Raw genomic sequence first — 18,709 nt, 5'->3', positions numbered from 1 at the left:
CATATTTAAATATCTAATTTTATATGGCCTTAAGGTTATTATTAAAGAATGACCTCCTGGAGAGGAAGAATTATGCAGCTCAATGAGGCCTAACACATTTCTTCAAATAAAGACCAGAGAAGAAGAGAAGAAAAAGCCCAGGTTACTCACGATTCTTTTCACCTCTCCACCTTGACCCCGCTTTTATTCTAGGCGAGATGTCCACAGCAGCAGTTATTTCTACTAGCCAAAGCAGCAGCAGCAATGACAGCACAGCCATACCAGGTAAAAAACAAAATAAATAACCTCTACCTGGAGTACTGATAAAGATGGATTAGAAGATTTTCTTTAGGAATGAATAATTGGAGGAAACAGCATCTACTCAGCAGAGGCAGAGGAGACGTAAAGTATTATTTCTACTAGAAATGTTTATTAAAAATCATATTTCCATTGCATTGTTTATATCCCCTATCCAGGGAATATAAAAACAGAACAAATGTAAAGGCTTCCTTCTAAAGAGGAGAATCTGGGATTCAGATGCCGAAAGAGATGAACTGACAGCTTTCTTTGGTCTGTCAGAAGCCACTAGTTCCTAACCTGCCTCTGCCACCTCTCAGCTCTTCCAAATGTTTAGCAACATTCCCCACTGCAGGGTAACACAGGACACTGCCAGGCTGAAACCGGAGGGGATTTTTCTCCTTGACTTGCATATTTCACTGCAGTTTCAAAGAGCTGATGACACAGAACACTTAATGTTGGCACTTAAAACTCATTACATTTATCACCAAGAGCAAAAGTACAGTTTGTAGAGCTTCCTCTCCTACTCACAGACAAAGGGTGGCAAGGGGAGGGGAAGTGGAGGGAAAAGGAAGTATCTAGGAGGAGATAGAAAGGCTTAAAACAGAAACATATTTAAGCTGCTCAGTAACTCTCTCTTGTATTCAGCATAAACGTCTTCTATTCCTTGGAAAAATAATATAAACAATGCTACCTCTCATCCAAGTTTCTATCAGCAGACCTTGAACGAATGGAACAGTACGCTAACAGGGAAATACACAGCAAGGAAAGCTTTGAGAACGTATATTGCTCTCATCTGTATATAATGTTATGTTATGTAACAAAGGTCTACCTTGCAAGCCAAACAGCCTCTGAGCAACCAGCCTTCTAAGCAGACTTGAGTTTTTTCAGAATTAACTCTCTTATTGTTTAAGCTATTTAACACAGTATCTAAGAATCCCATGGAGCTAGATCACAGCATTCTCCATGATGATCTAAACAGTCTCAAAGTAGAATTGCAGCAATAATTATCTACTAACCCTTTCACCACAGTAATGAAATCATTCCTGACTTGTGGAGGCCTCCTAAGGCTGATCCTGTGAGCTGAAAATCCTTATAATAAGATCAGAGCGCTTTTCACTCACTACTGTGACTGAAGGTTTTAGTCTAAATGTCTTACCTCAGTGCCCAGTACCCTGGGTGGATCAAATATACATTTATATTCAGTAAAATAAATTACTGCAAAATATTTGGTTCTTTAGCATCACACACATCAGCCTCAGGAATGCTTATAACTGTATTTATACAATGGTAATATTCATTTTCTTAATAGAACACTAATGAGTTAGCTTTCTACAAGCTGATCCTCTGCATCACACATTGCATATTACGTGCTGGGCAGATGCTATGGCTCTAACTGACTCTCGAAATTAAGGAGGTTTTTGAATAAAGCACTGGACTGAATTTCTAGATACAATTTTAAATTATAGAGAAGGAAAGCCAAAGTAAACTATCTGAGTCTCAATAATACACTTACCTATGCATTTATAGTGTTCACAGATGCTGCTCTTTACGAATTTGAACTCAGAATGATTAGCGCTGCTGAAATACTACACAGCAACCACTTAAAAGTGCAAACACCTGAAGCTATTCATTTCTAGACCTTGCTGTGTTAGTGATGATAACTTTTTGAAAGAGGTAAGAAAAATTTTTTTTATCTGGATTGGTAGACCTCAGATGACAGCAGAGATGATACCGTATCAGAATGTTCTCCATGATTATTAAAGAAGTTGTCCACAAGTCCTTCAAAAGAAGAAAATGAACATGACGCAGGGAACTGGGAAAAGAACGTTCTGCAATTTCATTCTGACCAGTTGGAGAAATCAGAAAAGGAGAACCACAGTTATTTCAGTTTGGGCTAGCTATGCTCGGCACAAAAACTGAAGACGTTTACAGAACAGAATGTAAGGAACCTAGCGACCTGTCCAATCTTAAGCCTGTCACACATTACAAGCAGCTTTTAGTTTCCCTGTGACCCCGGCAGCCTCCTTATGGCTGTTCCCCAGGTGCAGATGACCAGAATGCAGGGGTGCTCCACATAGGGACCCTGCCCAGGGCCAGGCCATTGAGAGAGTCCTTGCCTCAGTGGAATTTCCTGATGAAGAGATTTCTTTGTGATCATTTTATGCTACAGAAGTCACATTTATCGGCAAAAGAAAATGAGGAACCTGTGCTAGCGCCTGCCGTTAGGCCTCTGTTCCACACTGAAAATAGCTCCTATGTATGGTAACATATAGAGTTAAAAGAAACTCTTTGGAATTGCCAGATTGTCAGATTGCCTTTTTTTTTAGCACATTCTAATTCCACTTTCTTTGTCATCTTATCTCATGCCAGGGAAGCATGTCGATAGTCACACACTACAGATGACTCATGATACTGCTAGTTATGTAAGACACCTAAGCATACCAAATCGTTTACTGCACCAGAACACTGTACAGAAAAAAAAATATATATAGTTAATACAAGCTGGTCCTTTAGGAGTACACTAGCAGTAATGTGAAGTGGTTTAGTTTACTATGAATGGAGAAATATTGCCTTTTTAAATGACAGCTGCAGTTCTGAGCACCAAAAACAAAAGGCTTTGCAGTTTTGCAGTTTGCAGTGCACTGTTTGAAGGACAGAAGATACAGATTTTCAAGTAAAATAGCCAGCGTGTGGAATTCCTAAATGAGTCAGACCCATATCCAAGCCAAAAACTTGAGCTGCCTCATAGATGAAAAGCCTACCTTATAGTTAATGATTGTTATCCTTAATTAGGTCCCAGATCCAAATCTCTTTGAGCCCAGTGCTGTGCAAAAGCAAAATGGTGCGTCAACATGGTATTTTAATAGGTCTGCTGGGTTCTCAAACCGCACGACTGTTTTGCCCAGTATGCAGACTTACACAGACTGAACAGAAAGTTTCAGAACTGTGGGCACGATTGCTTTTTACCTTACAAGAATAATGAAAGTGTACCTTTAAGGACATAAAAACTGTACACAGATTTTTGCACAGGTCACATCCATTTATTCTGTCAAAGGAGAAGGAGACGCAGAAAAGCCACTCTATAGCCTGACAGATGTGAAGGGATGCCCAAAAGAGCAGCATCTCATAAATGACCATTCACCTGTTCATTGACACCAAAAATGCAATCAGAAGAATAGATCACCAAAAAGGATTTTATATCACCCTTTCTGACTAAGTGCATCATGCACTCAGGACAGTGGGCAATTACTGCCACAGAAACAATGTCAATCCACTGTCTTCCCCACTGGAATAATATCAGGTAAAACTGATGAAGTATTCAGAGCTGTGGAGTCCAATGAAAGGGGACCTGCTCCTATGTGATGCAGTGTTTTATAGCTCATGTAACTAGCTTCAGTTTCTGCAGTATAACTTCTGCTCATGAGAGCTCCTTAGCAATTTCGATGCTTACTCAAAAGCAAGGTAACTAAGCCTGGAATTAGCCATGGAGACATTTTCAGAGATGCAGTGGACCACCTAAAGGTGTTAACATCAAGACTGGATGTCTTTCTAACTTATATGTTGCAGCTCAGTCAGAAGTTAAGGACTGAAAGATAAAATAATCAAAACAATTTATGGTCTGTGCTACGCAGTGGGTCAGACCAGATAGTTCTGTCTAGCTTCAATATAGATGATTCTCTAAATTTGATCTTCAGGCATAGTTTCTTTTCTCCTCAGCTTTGATTCTGCCACAGAGTTGATTTTTTTTTGCACTGTGTCATAGATTAGAAGTCACTAGCAATTTATTTTACAGTTTTCTCCTTGGATCAGATATTTTTCAATTTTTTTTTTTTATCTAGGAAGGGCATAACTTTTTCTAAAGTTCTCTCTTCATTAGAGACTTCACCTTTCCTTTCTTCTAAGGATAGAAGAGATCTCTGTAGCATCTTGGCAAAACATTTAAGGAAGGGCTTAAAACAGCTTTGTTCTCTTCTGTGCAAGGATACCTCATTCACTGAGACATCATAGAAGCTACTGCCCCTCTCATCCTGGAAGTCTATACAGTGGTGAGGACAGCCCTCATGGGCAGAGAAGACTTCCTTCACTCTTCTCAAAGCCAAAGCCACTTCCTTACATAGGGACCTCTCTGTTGCCTCTTCTAAGGAACACGCCACTGATTGTGTTAGAAACTGATAGTTTAGCAAAGCTTTTTCAAGAGGCTCACATGCAGATTTATTGGTGAGAGAGGACAGAACAAGGAAGACTGTGTCCACTCTTAACTAAAGCTGTTGATTGCTCTCTGCTTGTCTTATCATGGAGGGCAATGAGATGTCCATTTTAGGGTCCCAGAATCCTTGACTTTAAAGTGTCTTTATCAGGTGTGCAAAATAAGGCAGGTCTCTACTTCTGCAGTATAAGCAGATCTTAAACTACTGTCACATAGGACAACAGTTCTTATGTTGTCTTTGATGCACTTCTGCGACAGTCTCACATTTTAAAAGAGAGCCAAAATCTGGTGACTACTAGATAGCCTCCATGAGGCAGTCATACAGAGCCTTCAGGCGTGAAAGGACAACAGTTAACAGAACTCAGTAAAGCTAAAAATGTCCTGAGTTTTATTTTGCAGCCCCCATGACTCTAATAACTCTGGGGAGATCAACTCGTATGCAGCAGTATTTGCTATGAAAAAAGTGCAATTCTGTGAAGCAAATGCCACATTCACGTAATTCAGCAGTGCGCAAGGAACAGATTCTGTTGTTTTACTCCTACAAGTCTGGGGAAATGGTAAAGCTCCCAGATCAGTTTGGTATGGGTTTTTTGTTTGCTTGTAATACAGAACTATTAAACAAGACCACCAGACAAATGATCTTGAGTCCTTCCATAGCTAAAGAAGAGTGCAAAATACTGCTTCCAAACTTTAATCATCAAACTTATCATTTATTTACTCTTTTTTTTATGGTCAAGGCAACAAAGTATGGGTACATTAAAATCCAAATGCTTAAAAGTAAATAAATATGCAAAATTTACTATCCGACTAACATAACCTTTACAGTTACTGTTTACTTACTGAACTCCAACAGTGCACTCAGCACTGTATAAACATATAAAATAACATTACCTCTCCTCTAAAAAGTTTATGATGTAGCACAACTGTGTCTTAAAACTCAACATTTCTGTGAGGGAGTATGTTTTATTATTTTGTTAATTTCATCATTTTTGAGCATTTGAATTTTGAACTATAACATTATATATTTTGTTGTCACCTTTGAGTTCTTGAATTCTTGGTGGTAGAGGAAAACAAATGTGTTCTGCATAAAGAGACAGGCATTTAAAATTTAACTGCATATATATGTAGGTATGTATACATGCACCTCCTAATAAGCTCACAAACACATAAACACAGTCAGAGTTGCACTGTTAAAAAAATAGTTTTGGAACATACTATTTCATCTTGACTGAAATAATATTTGATTAAACAAATTTTGCTTTGGGTCAACCAGCTTTGCATATATACCCACTTATTTTATAAAATTAACACCGAATAAAGTTCTTCCCAATAAAAATCTTAAAAGATATGGTCTGTTTTAGGGAAAAAAAAAAACCCTGTGTTATCTAGAGGGCATAAGGGTAGATGGCAAACTGATAAGGCACATGGGTAAGGAAAATTAGTGCAAGGGTCTGAGGCCGTGAACTATAAGAGAGACGTGAAAACATGTGTAAAGATCAAAGACTATTACCTCTTTTTTTTTCCTTGTCTGGCTGTAGAAGAGTGGCATAAGACAACATCTGTAAAGCTAGGATAGCGGCTACTGAGACTTTTTAGAGAAATTCCACGTTGTTGGCCCAACCAGTATGAGAAAGTAAGAGTTATGACTGAATTTCTTTCTTATTATACATAACTTTTACTTCCTCTGCTTGCAAAGGCCCCCCTTTAAATCCATCAGGATGCAAATAAAAGAAACATTGATGTGTAAACAGGTAGTAGATGATGCTTGTTTGTTTGCTGTTGTTAAGAATGCAAAATAAGTTTCTATTTGATAACTCCAAAATTGCATGCAGAAAAAGAATGAGTCTTCCTAACTGGCCTAGATATTTGAACATCGTAACTGGCTAAAGCCTATACGGTAAAATGTTTCTTATGGGCTGCTATTTGAGCTAAGCTGCTAAGCGATACACAATAAAAAAACTAGTTATTTAAAAGCAAAAAGTACCTGCAGACTCTGAATACCAACACGCTATTAGTAAAAAAGCAAACACTACTTTCACAAAAGCATCACATCTCACTATCTCTTTTTAGTTCTGGCACTAAATCCTTATTTCAGCAAAAAAAACTGAGTATATCTCAAGAGCTCTTAGGACCTTTACACCAGCTTGTATGGCAAGTCAGTATTTTTAAAGGCACTCACTCTCTTATTGTTTTAACCCCAAACTAGCAGTCATAGTGTGTCTTTCTGTGACAATTTAAGATTTTTTTGCATGACTACACAACTAACACATCTATGCAGTTCTATGTGAACTGATATCCCAGCATAACCAGTGTTTTATGTTGGCATAAATGACAAGTTGTATAAGACTACTGCAAGAATGCTTCTTGGATCATGCTGACCGCAAGGTTTTACAATATAATATTGGTGCATATCACACCAAATTTATGGATTAAATATGTCCCAAACACATGTAATCTAGGCAAGTCATTATCATTATCTGTTCTAACAAATCAGTAATCTTTATTTTAGTAATTCAGCCAAAGGTAGGAGTGTATACTGAGCTTTGGAGAATTACAAGGATGTATTCAGAGAAAAAGAAACAAAAGAAACAAATAATATTGTTTAATGTAGAAACATTCTATCCTTGTTGGCTCTAAAAATAAAATAGCAGACTGTTCTTGTCCTGTTTTTGAAAAAAAAGATCATTAGGCTAATCTAACAATCCTAATTTGCATTTCTGTATTTACTTTTTCTCCCATACTCTTTACTGAAATCTTACTTCCACTTAGGTCTGACTTCTTCACTTTTTATCTCATTGTACTACTCTCTTTTTTTCCAGTATATCCTCCACTTACCATTCCTCACCTCCTTCTTCTGTGTCTTCTGCTTCCAGTAGAACCAATACCTACTGAGTGCTGATCTACCATACAGAAAAGGTGAAAACGAAAAGTTGAGATGAGAACTAGAACTGTGCCAACATGAGCGAATAACAGATGATGAGTAATCCAGATAGAGGTGGTGCTATCTCAGTAGCTGATTCCGAGCAGATCATGTGAAATTACAGTATGATACACCTTGCCCAGCAACCATCTTCTACATTTCTACTTAAAGACCTAGAAACCAGAGCTGGCCTATTAAGTTTAAAAAACCCTGAAACTTATCCCTGAAAGTGAGGATATTCCTCGTATTCATGGATATAAGATCATTCTGTTCATTTAAGAAAAGGAAATTGCTTTCTACACATGCATATGTGGGCAATGGGGCATGATGCTGGAACACCAAATTATCTCATTTTGCTGGGGTGGGTGGCACTAGAAACTGCCAAATGAGGGGTAACTCATTTGACAGATAGGGAGAGAAAAAGAACGATGACAAAATGTGTGCAACCAGGTATAAAGGTCTGGATGCATCTGCCAACCTTATTCCAGTATAAATTGCAATGTAGTAACAACATTACAGTACTATCTTTATCCAACCGAATGAGGGTATTTCCCCTACAGTGCTTCCATACGGATCAGAACAAGAATGAAGGTCAAGCTCTTAATCTAATAAAAAGGAATTCGTGTTCAAGAATGACTTTAACAGGCCACTGTATTGTTGTTAATGATTGGATTTTTTCAAAAATGCTTTTTCTTTTTCCATTATAGCTGAGAAAACTTAATTCTTCAAAGTTGAATTTTATTACTAGGAGACTAAGTAACTTATAATCATTTTAGTAATGATATGGTTTGTGTCCCAAATGATGAAAATAACTGACTGACCACAGTGGAGCTAGAGCGAACTATGAGCATCTGGCCTCCTCTGCTTTGATGAACATTTTCAAAGCTTTGTTGAGGAAGATGGATACTCATTAAGATAACAATGGGAATTGGGTTTCCTTATATCCAGACAGAAGGCAGTAATAGAATTTTCAGTAGTCAATGGAGTTAGTTGTCTGACTTCTATTTGTGCCTTTGAAAATCTCCCCAGTGAGGTTCTTTGGGTGAATTAGGGCTATGCAGTAATCTCCTGAACTGGAACAGATTCAATAAGCTAAATGAAAATATTTACCTTTTAAACTCTAATTTAAGTCATGAGCTGAGGGAACCATCCTAAAAAAGCTGTACCCCTTAATAGCTGTACTGAAATTTAAAAAAAGTCTCACCACAAGCTGATATGTCATACAGAGCATGGGGCTAAAATTACCATCAGAAAAACTCATGCTAATTATATGTTCTAGTGAAATATAATGTAAATACTTTTTAATATGGGTTTGGATATATTCAGAACACAGACCACAGCGACCAAGTTTTATTTATATATCAAAAAATAAAAGAAAAAAACTTTCTTAGCTGATTCAGGGCAGCATTTCACCTGAAGTTTCATGTACTATTACCTTATACACATGTGTTAATGGAAGTCAGCTCAATGGTAAAAGTATGTGTTTTTAATGAGTTCCACATTTTCTAATATAGAAAGTCATCAGTATACTATACTGATGTTTAGAATGATACATAATAACAAGACACAGGATAATAAACATTCCTAAGTATATGAGCTCCTTGTTATAAAATTCTATTTTCTCCCAGTATTTAATAACTATTTCCAATATAAGCTCTGACTCAAGTAATGTATTAGAGGCTTTTACTATCTGTTATGAACAGAAGCATTATTTTGGGAAATAATCAAAAATATGCACATGAAAATAACCATGTAACACCCAAATGACTAATTTAAAGATTCTGAAATCTAATTTTGGAGCCATTTAAACCTTTTTCCTTAAAAAAAAAGAAATGTTTATATAAATGCAAATGCACATTTTACTTATTGGTAAGAGTTTGTTATGGGAACAAAAAATGAAATTTAATGAAAGATTAGCTGTAACAAAAACATTACTGATATAATAATCAAATTCTCTTTTTTAATAGTGGGATGAAACATTATTAAATTGTGCTATGAAAAAGATGATTTTGTGAGGGATGGAGCTCTGTATTAAATAACCTGCCAGCAAGCTTTTTACAGATAAGATAGATTTACTCTGGATAACATAAAAATAACCAATAATTATCTAAGTAAAATGAAAATAAAAAAGAAGTAACCTTAAGAAGGGAAGGGTAACACATGGCATGTTCAGAACTCTCTAACCGTTACAAGATGAGAGAACGATTATTATACTTTCTCGTAAGAAGGAGCTGATAACTATCATCTTTTGGAGATGTCAATATAAATCCCTGTATATGAAAGTGAAAGTACCCTGAAGGCTGCAAATTTGTTTCAGTGCTTGCAGGTGCTGCTTCCCACAGAAAATCTGTTTTTTTTCTAGTGCTAGTTATTAATTTTTTTTTTTTGATTCTCTAGTTTCCCATGTTAGCTAAGTAACACGTTTGTTTCTCACGTATGGACTTGTTGTCTGATATATTTTGCAGATTTCTGCTCTATTGACAGCTATTCTGGGTACATTCAGAGCTATTTTAAAGGATGAAAGTTGCTGACATGAATTTCCCAGGCCATTCAAGACCACGATTTCAAATTTACAAGGCTGTAAAAAAAATTGTTCTTTTATTCTTTTATTCACTCTCTTTGCATTTTAATCAGATCTCAAAAATTTGATCTAAAAAATTTTAGCAGTCACACAAATGTTGGTAGCTTACCAGATAAAAGACTATATCCTTAAATATACCGATTATATTATTATTAAGGATTAGCATCAAATCTAAGTATATTTGCATATGTTATAGTACAATGTGGAAAGTTTTGGAAAGAAGGAGTAACAATAAAACCTCTAAAACATACTGCTTTTGTATATGGTTTATTTGCATTGAAGAGTTAATGTGAAAATTGCAGTTTCTACAAATGAAGCCTGTGGACAGAAGTATGCAGTATGACAGCCTGCCAGTGCCTTGCAAATAAACTTATATAGTTTTCTTAAATTGAAGACATAACACTAGCAAAAATATAGACCAGCAGTGCCATGAAGGAGGTGAGTTAAGTGCAAAGTATGAGTGGCAGTCCTTGGGACTGGCAGGCAGCTGTGCAGGCTCCAGGCTGACACGGGGTCAGCGCATGTTCACGCTACAAAAAGCCTGAATGTGCTTTTTTTTTTTTTAACGAGTCCCTGACAGTAAGCGACAGAGTTCTTTGCAGACTCCCGTTTTGCGCTTCCTTCTCTCAATTGTACAGAACAGGCCGGAGAGCAGCTTTCCAGAGAAGACCCTGGGGATCCCAGTGGGCAACAAGAGGACACGAGCCAGCAACGTTTCCTCATGGCAAAGGCTGCCAGTAGTATCCTGGGCTACATTAGGCAGAGCCTTGCCAGCATGTTGAGGGAGCTGATCCTTCCTCTCTGCTCAGCACTGGTGAGTCCACAGCTGGTGTGCTGGTTCCAGTGCTGGGCTCCCCAATACAAGACAGACATGGATTTACTAGAGGAAGTCCAATGAAGGACCATGAAGGTCATTAAGGGGTTGGAGCATCTCATACAAGGAGAGGCTGAGAGAGCTGGGACTGTGCAGGCTGCAAAAGGGTTAGGGGAATCTTATCAATATTAATAAATATCCGAAGGGAGAATGTAAAGAAGGCAGGGCCAGACTCTCTTCAGTGGTGCCCAATGGCAGGATGAGAGGTGATGGGCACAAATTCAAATACATGAAACTGAACATAAGAGAACTCTTTTTCACTGGGAGGGTGGTCAAACACTGGAACAGGTTGTTCAGAGAGGCTGTAGAGTCTCCATCCTTGGGGATATTCAAAACTTGACTGGATATAGTCCTGAGAAACCTCCTCTAGGTGACCCTGCTTAAGCAGGGGGGATGGATCAGATGATCTCCAGAGGTGCCTTCCAACCTCTGCTATTCTGTGACTGTGGACTGCTGCAATGTGGCTCAAAATATCTAATACAAGCCTTGACAGTCAGCTCAAAGATATTTTTTTTGATTTTAGATGCACTCAACATACATTGTACAAATGAATCTTAACCTTGCTGTGCAGGAACACTTTTAATATGCACATTGGTTTTGGAGTGAACCTGTCTCTTAAAAGTGTTTTTTTCTCCCATCATCTTCCAAGACCCATCATTAGCTTTTGCCATTCAGTGGACTTTCACTTCCTGGACAGGAGGTATTGGCCTCTACTCCCTCACTGCAGTTTCTCATACCTCAGGACCTCATTCTGACATGCAGTGTCAGTTACTTCCCCTAAATTCTGTTAAAGCGAACGTGTTTAACTATAAGCATCTCTTTACCTCCTATTTGCTCTTTGACTCTAGGGTAATTCAGTTACTCCCCCGATTCTCAGATTTTTAGAATCAGAAAGTGTGCCCCCTTGGCATTCATGGACAGTTATTTTTCAGTTATTTAGAGGCCTAACAGATAAAGGCAGATGCTTTTCCAAAGAATCAAAATGTCTAAATCATGCATTCCTTCAGGAAATCGTCTCTGAAACACCTTTTTTTGCCATGGAGGAGAGAAATACACCAAGATCCAAAACTAATTACAAAAATTGGTCTCAGGGAAGCCAGTCAATTTTGATGGAAATAATGAACTCCAGTGGAACCAGAAACACTACATCCATAGACTTTAGGGCAGATTTTGGTCCCACATAAATCTCTATGACATCTGAAAAGTAGGAGAACCAAGTCAAAACAGCATAATGCTCTCCCCTTTGCTAAAGCTTGCTTTCATTTCCTCATCTTCATCTTCCTCTCATTTTCTCCTCTTCCTCTCCATCCCCTACACACAAATAACAGAACAGTGTGGAAAAATCACATGATATAGATTGTTTCCCAATCAGGTTTACTTAAAGTAGCTTATTCATTTAACATGAAGGTGATTGGTTTATCAAAGTAAATATTTGGAAGATCTTTTTACAGACAAGGTAGTCCACAACTGAATTAACAAATTTGTTCTAACTTTCTAGAGATTCTTTAACAACTTGGTTTTCTCCTCTCTTAATATGATTCACGCAACATTGTTTTTTCTTATTAAGCAAATATACAGATAATAAAATGAAGAAAACGTCATTATTCTGTAAGGCGATAGCTTCTCCTCTAAGAAGCTGCTACACTTTGTAATGGGCACTGTAAGCTACGTGCGGATTCATTAGCATTTATCTGTAATTTAAGGTATTAGCTTTAATACTGCATGACATAATTCCCTGTTTACATCATGTGTTGGCAGTTTCACTGTGAGGTCCACCTACTGAATCTAAAGCATTAGTATATAACAAAACAGTGCGGTGCATATACATATATGTCCCTAAACTACTTTATATTTGCAGTTTGATTCTGAGATGGATGTAATATGTCAACTGCTTCATATATTACAATGTTTATTTTGTTCTTTATGTAACACAATGTAGATCAGAAATTAGGAACTGTAACTCACTCTGTGATAAATTAGAAAATGATAAAGAGAGGGAGAAAAGCCCTGGAAGCAGAAGTAGGAAGAAGCCACTCCATTTTTCTCAAAATTAACTGGAGATAATAACCAAAGAATATGTTGCCCAATGCTGAACAGAGTAATGAAGTAGTCTGTTAGGTTTGCAGCTACTGGAAAACATCTAAACTTTATTTCATGAGCAACTCCGGCTCATCTTACTGCCTTTTAAAGTCAATTCTTAAGTCTGGAAAGCAATCATTTTAAAAACTTATTTTTAAAACTTTTTTTTAAGAAATTATTAGTTTTTTATGCTTTGTTTAAAAACTAAGACTACATGTATCACTGTATCAAACCTTGTAAATTCAAACAGTAGTGATTATAAAGGACACAATATAGCCAGATGAATTTTAAATAAGAGAATTTTAACATGACTAGTAAATACTTTTCATTACTATTTTAATAATCAAATGAATCTAATAACATTTGGATCTAAAGTATGTAGCCAGCTGAGATGAATGCTATAACAATTGACTATAGATGCCACGGAGATCGTATTTCATATCTAACATGAAACATTTTTTCACACTAAAGTGCTGAGATGTGAAAGGCTTAGGGTACACATTCTAAATTCTTTGTTATGAAATATAGACTTGGCTATACAAGTTTGAATTCCAAAGGCAAAGATTCACCAGATCTACAAATAATCCTTTGATATATGGGAACATTTTGTTCTTATGCAGCACAGAAAAATTCATAATTATTATTTGCAAAAGTATTTATTTATACCTTTGGATAAAATTTGTTCCAGTACAGAAGTATGTGCATTTGAACTTGAACCACCATACGTTGTTGAATAAATATTTGGCCTTGAATTAACTTGTGAAGTTCTGCATCAGCATTTTATAATTGTAACACATATTTCATTTTTATTGGCAGTCTACAACTCACTTTGTTGTAAGAATAAAGGTCTAATTTAGACATTGCCAAATGATACAATTTGTCAAACAGGAACATATACACACGGTAACAGTCAACCATTTCCCGTAATGAAATAGAAGAGTATTTTTCACTATTCTTGAAAGGGAGAGGTAATGTTTTTTAACTTTTCTAGATGCTTTTCTGTGCCAGCAGAAAGTTCCCTCAAAACCACCCTCCTAGTCTTTATTCCTAAAACACACAAGATTTCTGATTCTGGCAGCAGACCATCAAGAATCCCTTTTAGTCTTCTTTGAATCTTAAGAATTCCTCCAACAACTTGTGAAGAAACGCAGAAGAACATGTCGTTCCCTCTAGCACAGAGAAGGGAGCTTGCTTTAGCACTTTTTTTAATAGAGATTCTTTTAAATATAATTGTTAGACTATTTCAGAAGGATGTTGCAGTGTAGTATGTCTGTACGTTCCACCTATAACTAAAGACACTATAAAATTGAGGTAATTCACAATAACGCACCTAATGCCTTTAGCTTTGTTTACCAAGAAATTTTTTAAAAGCAGTATTATTTATTCAAACTAGAATAGAACAGTTTTGTCATAGGTTTTGACAAATAAACCTGAATGCATAAATGAAAATACTTTGCTCAATAGACGGAAGTAAGATTATGTTAAATTTACTACAGCCTGTAAAATATCTCAATTGCATGTTGTATGAAAAGGCGTTCCAAAAGTTTCAACTAAGTTTAATAAGGTTTTTCATCACTATGTCCGCATTATACATTTTGTTCTGAAAAAGACATATGGTATTTGCTTGCTCGTTTGTTCTTTAAAAAACTGAATGCGTTCATTTATTTTTATTCTAGAGCAATGGTTCTGGCACTGGAGTCATTTTTATTCAGGAGCACAGTTAAACAATGCCTGCTTAACTATGATATAGGATATCAGCAACTATGAAGTTTGCAAAGCTTACACATTTCCCATTTGTACTAGTGTAAAAGTACTAGGAACTAACATCTAAGTATGTATTGAACAAGATACGTTATTGCAGCTAACACTAACCCCAGTGTATGCTCTACAAGACATTTCTCCAGCTTTAATTTTATTAGAATACTGTATATGCTGAATAATGTTGATTTAGACTAGTTCTATTTACTTCTGCTCCAGCCACACAGTGGAGGTTGGGTGATCAACCTTTTTCTGGAGAATGGGTAGATAGCAGCAAGTCTTGAGCTAGCCCATGGGGGCTGCTGCTAGGCCCATAAACACAAAAATAAAACCAGATGTTAGAGATCTGCAGAGTAGATTTGATGATATCTTATGGCTCTCAGGCACATAATAAAACTCTAACAAAATTTTTAGATGAGACAGTGGGATTTAAGTATCACAAAATTCTCACATGCAGTATTTTAAGTTGTTTGTACCTTATATAATGCCAAAAATAATTCAACCAGCTTATGAATTAATACTCGTCAGGTTTTTCTTCTCTCTCTCTCTCTCTCTAAATTAAAGACATTGTAGAGTTATGAAGTCATAATAAAATCTGAACTTTAAAGACAATGATCTATAATAAGATATGTCAAACTTCCAACACTATAGAACCAGATGCAAGTTATTTTTCTGTTGAATGAAATCTTATTTTGTTTCAGGTACCCTTCTCCTGTTTAAAAGTTGTTAGACAAGTGTTTTGAAAGCAAAGGATGTACAAAGCTGTGAAGCCCCATACATATCAACTAATTATGTAGCTCACAGTCACAAAAATACCCTTACAAAATATTACACCCTTAGAGCTAATATAGCTTTGCTGAGGTCAGTGGCAACTTTTCCATTGGCTTTTAAAGAACTTAGACAAAGCCCTTGAGAAAAAACGTGTCAGTGACTTAAAAAGACCTTTTACATCAGATGACTGGGGAAAGAAGCGAAACATAGCTCTACTCAAAAATGATAAATTCCAGAAAATAAGCATGCAATAGTAGTCCCAGCTCTTGTTGAAATGTTAATAGGAAAATATTATATAGCGCTACGAGACTCCTAAAATATTTCTTCCTCAAGAAAAAAAAAACGTAAGCTGAAGTGGTAAACTTACACAATGTATAAAAATGTCCTCTATTTTCATTCTTCCAGTCTAAATGAAGACAGCTAGAACTTTATGTCATCTCTACTCATTTTGGAGAGATCCAATAATGAATCTCAAGGATTTGAAATTTGCTTCTTGTAATTTATTACTTGTTTAACAATTTAATGTTTTTAGATTAATTCATTTTCTGTACTTTGTAAAGAATCATAAAAAGCACCATAATTACAGAAAGGATTGCAAAATATTATTAAATGTGCTGGAATTAGCTTTCTCTTGCTTTAAATAGGATAGTTCTACAATACTTTTTTTCTCATTAGTATGCACGCTAAGTTGCAGCTTTTGTAAATAAAATTTGGTTAGATGTATTACATGAGAACATCCTTCTGAAATATTCTGTATGTCCAATCTACAAATAAAGGAAATTTATTATTTAAGTAATTTACAACAATGCATCTGATACTTTTAGCTTTATTTACCAAGAAACTTTTAAAAGTAATATTATTTACTCAAACTACAAACTAATTTACTATTTGCGCAGAATGATTTTTCTAGCAGGAATTTCATCAACTTTTCTCGTTAATGATAACTCTCTCCTCCAACTAGTTTCATACAGGAGAATGTGTTACAATCCTCATTTTACCTAAAGCAAATGTCAATTCTAATTTAGTGAAGTGTACAATGAACAATTGTATATAAACAAAACATACTCCTATTACAATTATATTAACTATCCCCTTTGGAGTTTGAGTTCTGTTTCATTTAGAATTCTCTTACAGATAAAATTTAAGCCTTATACATGATGCCATTAAGATGTGAGAATTAAGTGGGCTAATTCTTACAGCAAAACTAGCAAATACATAAATAACAACATGTGTGTTCTACACCAAACCATTAAAAATAACTATCTAGAAACAAAATGGAAGACCAACACACATACATCTGTCTTCAGAAAGTCCTAAATCGATTATAAATAGAAACTTTGGGTGAATTGAAAAAGGCAGCTGTTAAAAAATCTCAAATCTCACAAAATATCTACTGTATATTTGACTTAATGTTCAATAAAATACGAAATAAAACTCTTGGAAACAATCCTATATCCCATAGAAGAAAATTTCTGTTTTCAGTATAACTTACAGAGCAGAATAGATAAGATGGTAAAGAGGACAGTAAAGTTATAAAAGTATAGTTTATAAACAGAGATCATCTCTCTCAAACTACCACATACCATAAATATAGTCAAGACAAATGAGTTCTTGGATTGATACATTACAGAAGTCATATATGCCAAAACTGTGCCTTTAAGAGTTCATTATGAAATGTAACTGGTACTGAAATTAATCTTTGTGCTCTACAGAAATTACATTACAATGCATAGCTCAGGGATATAGTGAACTAGTTAATATCTGTCCATTGAACGCGGAAGTGCCTTTATCTAGTCATCAGTCAAACCTGGACAAGAAAAAGCCCAAGAATTCTATCTATGAGGGAAGATGGCTTACCATAAGGCACCTTATCAGTTTATTTCCCATTAACTTCATCCATTTCTTCTGCCTGACATCTAAACTGAAAACAAGTCAGATCCCAGATATCACAGCTTATGGTCCCATATAAAACTGTGATGCGAGCAGTTCAGTAGCTGCTTAATATATGGCTTATTCAGCTTCACGAAGGTACACAGCTGACGGTAGCAACTACGCTGTCATCTAATTGTAGTGTTTTTATATTTATGTCAACAAAGAGGGAACACTCTTGGCCACTTCGGCTAGTCAGCTTCAGTCAGCCACTTCCATCAGCTAAATCCTGTCTGAGCCCATGTTATCCTACCACCCCCATACTCACTTGCACACTTGTGAAGGAAGACGAACCTCTGGAGGAGGAATTACAGCTCTTTAACACCTTAGAAGGTATTCTCATCTTCCCAGCCTGGGTAAATCCAGCCTGGGAAGACATCACCATGAGCTATCCCGTACTTCATCTTTCCCAATTACCTCGTGAAGGCTTTGGGCCAAAGCAAACACGCAACAAAGCTGAGAGTTTACACCTGGTTTCTAAGTCCACGCTTAGCCGTGCTGCACAAAAAGACCTTGACATTTACAAGGTTCCTGTCATGGCTATCCCCACCTTACTCTTCCCTCCCTTCATCTCTATAGAAAGGGTAGGAATTCCTAATAATTAAAAAAACAGGTCTTTGCCTGCAAGTTACTCAGGCCCAGCTACATGACACATAATGTAAATTCTCAAAGGTCCTGATGCAAGTAGTAGGATAAACAGAAATAAATTGAAAAATTTTCTAATGCTCACATTCACAGTTTTGAAAGTTGTGAATATGTCATATCATAGCAAACAGAAACATAACTCAATGTTATATTCACTCAAACGGTAACACATACATCAGAGAGCTACTGCCTGTCAGTATAACCTACTAGGAGCACGGTGCTTAAGCTCCATCCTTCTGGGCACGTGGGAAAAAGAAGTCATTACTGCAGTGGGGAGGGACTATATTATTTTCTAAGGTCAGAAAGGCAACCCCGATTTACTGGCAAATGGACTCCTTAAAGCATGATGTGATCAAAGAAGCAGCAATCCAGAATAAAGCCACAGTATGATTGCCTGGTTTACTAATGTCACATTCACTTCAGGAAATATTAAAGGAATATAGTATTAGGCAGTACAATACCTACCAATTTTGTAAAATAGTAGGTAAAATACTTTGTAATGAATACTAAAATATTATTGCTGTTGTTCTGGTGATATGTACTACTAGAAGTGTAAAGTATGATTATGAAGAGGAGTGCATGGACAGGGTCTTGTATACTTTACATAAAACACATTAAAAATGGAATCCAACAACTGCTGACAGGACAGCGAAAAGAGAAGAGGGA

The 18,709-nt window shown here is 36.3% G+C and overlaps 1 protein-coding gene across 4 annotated transcripts in view; it reads right to left on the bottom strand.

The window, feature by feature from the left end:
* The window catches only part of ROBO1 (roundabout guidance receptor 1), a 733,077-nt gene that overhangs the window by 538,122 nt on the left and 176,246 nt on the right, over window positions 1-18,709 (bottom strand). Inside the window, exon 1 of one of the 4 annotated variants that reach the window (XM_009667915.2) lies at window positions 151-728. The exons of 1 other annotated variant lie outside the window; for it this stretch is intronic. In XM_009667915.2, coding sequence (XP_009666210.1) covers window positions 151-259 — 109 coding nt within the window. In that variant the 5' untranslated portion in view covers window positions 260-728. Of the gene's footprint in view, window positions 1-150; window positions 729-18,709 lie in introns of those variants that run through there. 2 more of the 4 variants (XM_068910696.1, XM_068910720.1) reach the window with 2 other exon arrangements.

Source organism: Struthio camelus, chromosome 1, assembly GCF_040807025.1.
Source record: "Struthio camelus isolate bStrCam1 chromosome 1, bStrCam1.hap1, whole genome shotgun sequence".
NCBI classification, from domain to species: Eukaryota; Metazoa; Chordata; class Aves; order Struthioniformes; family Struthionidae; genus Struthio; species Struthio camelus.
The sequence above is the reverse complement of the archived record's forward strand: the minus strand, read 5'-3'. Positions and strand labels throughout refer to the sequence as shown.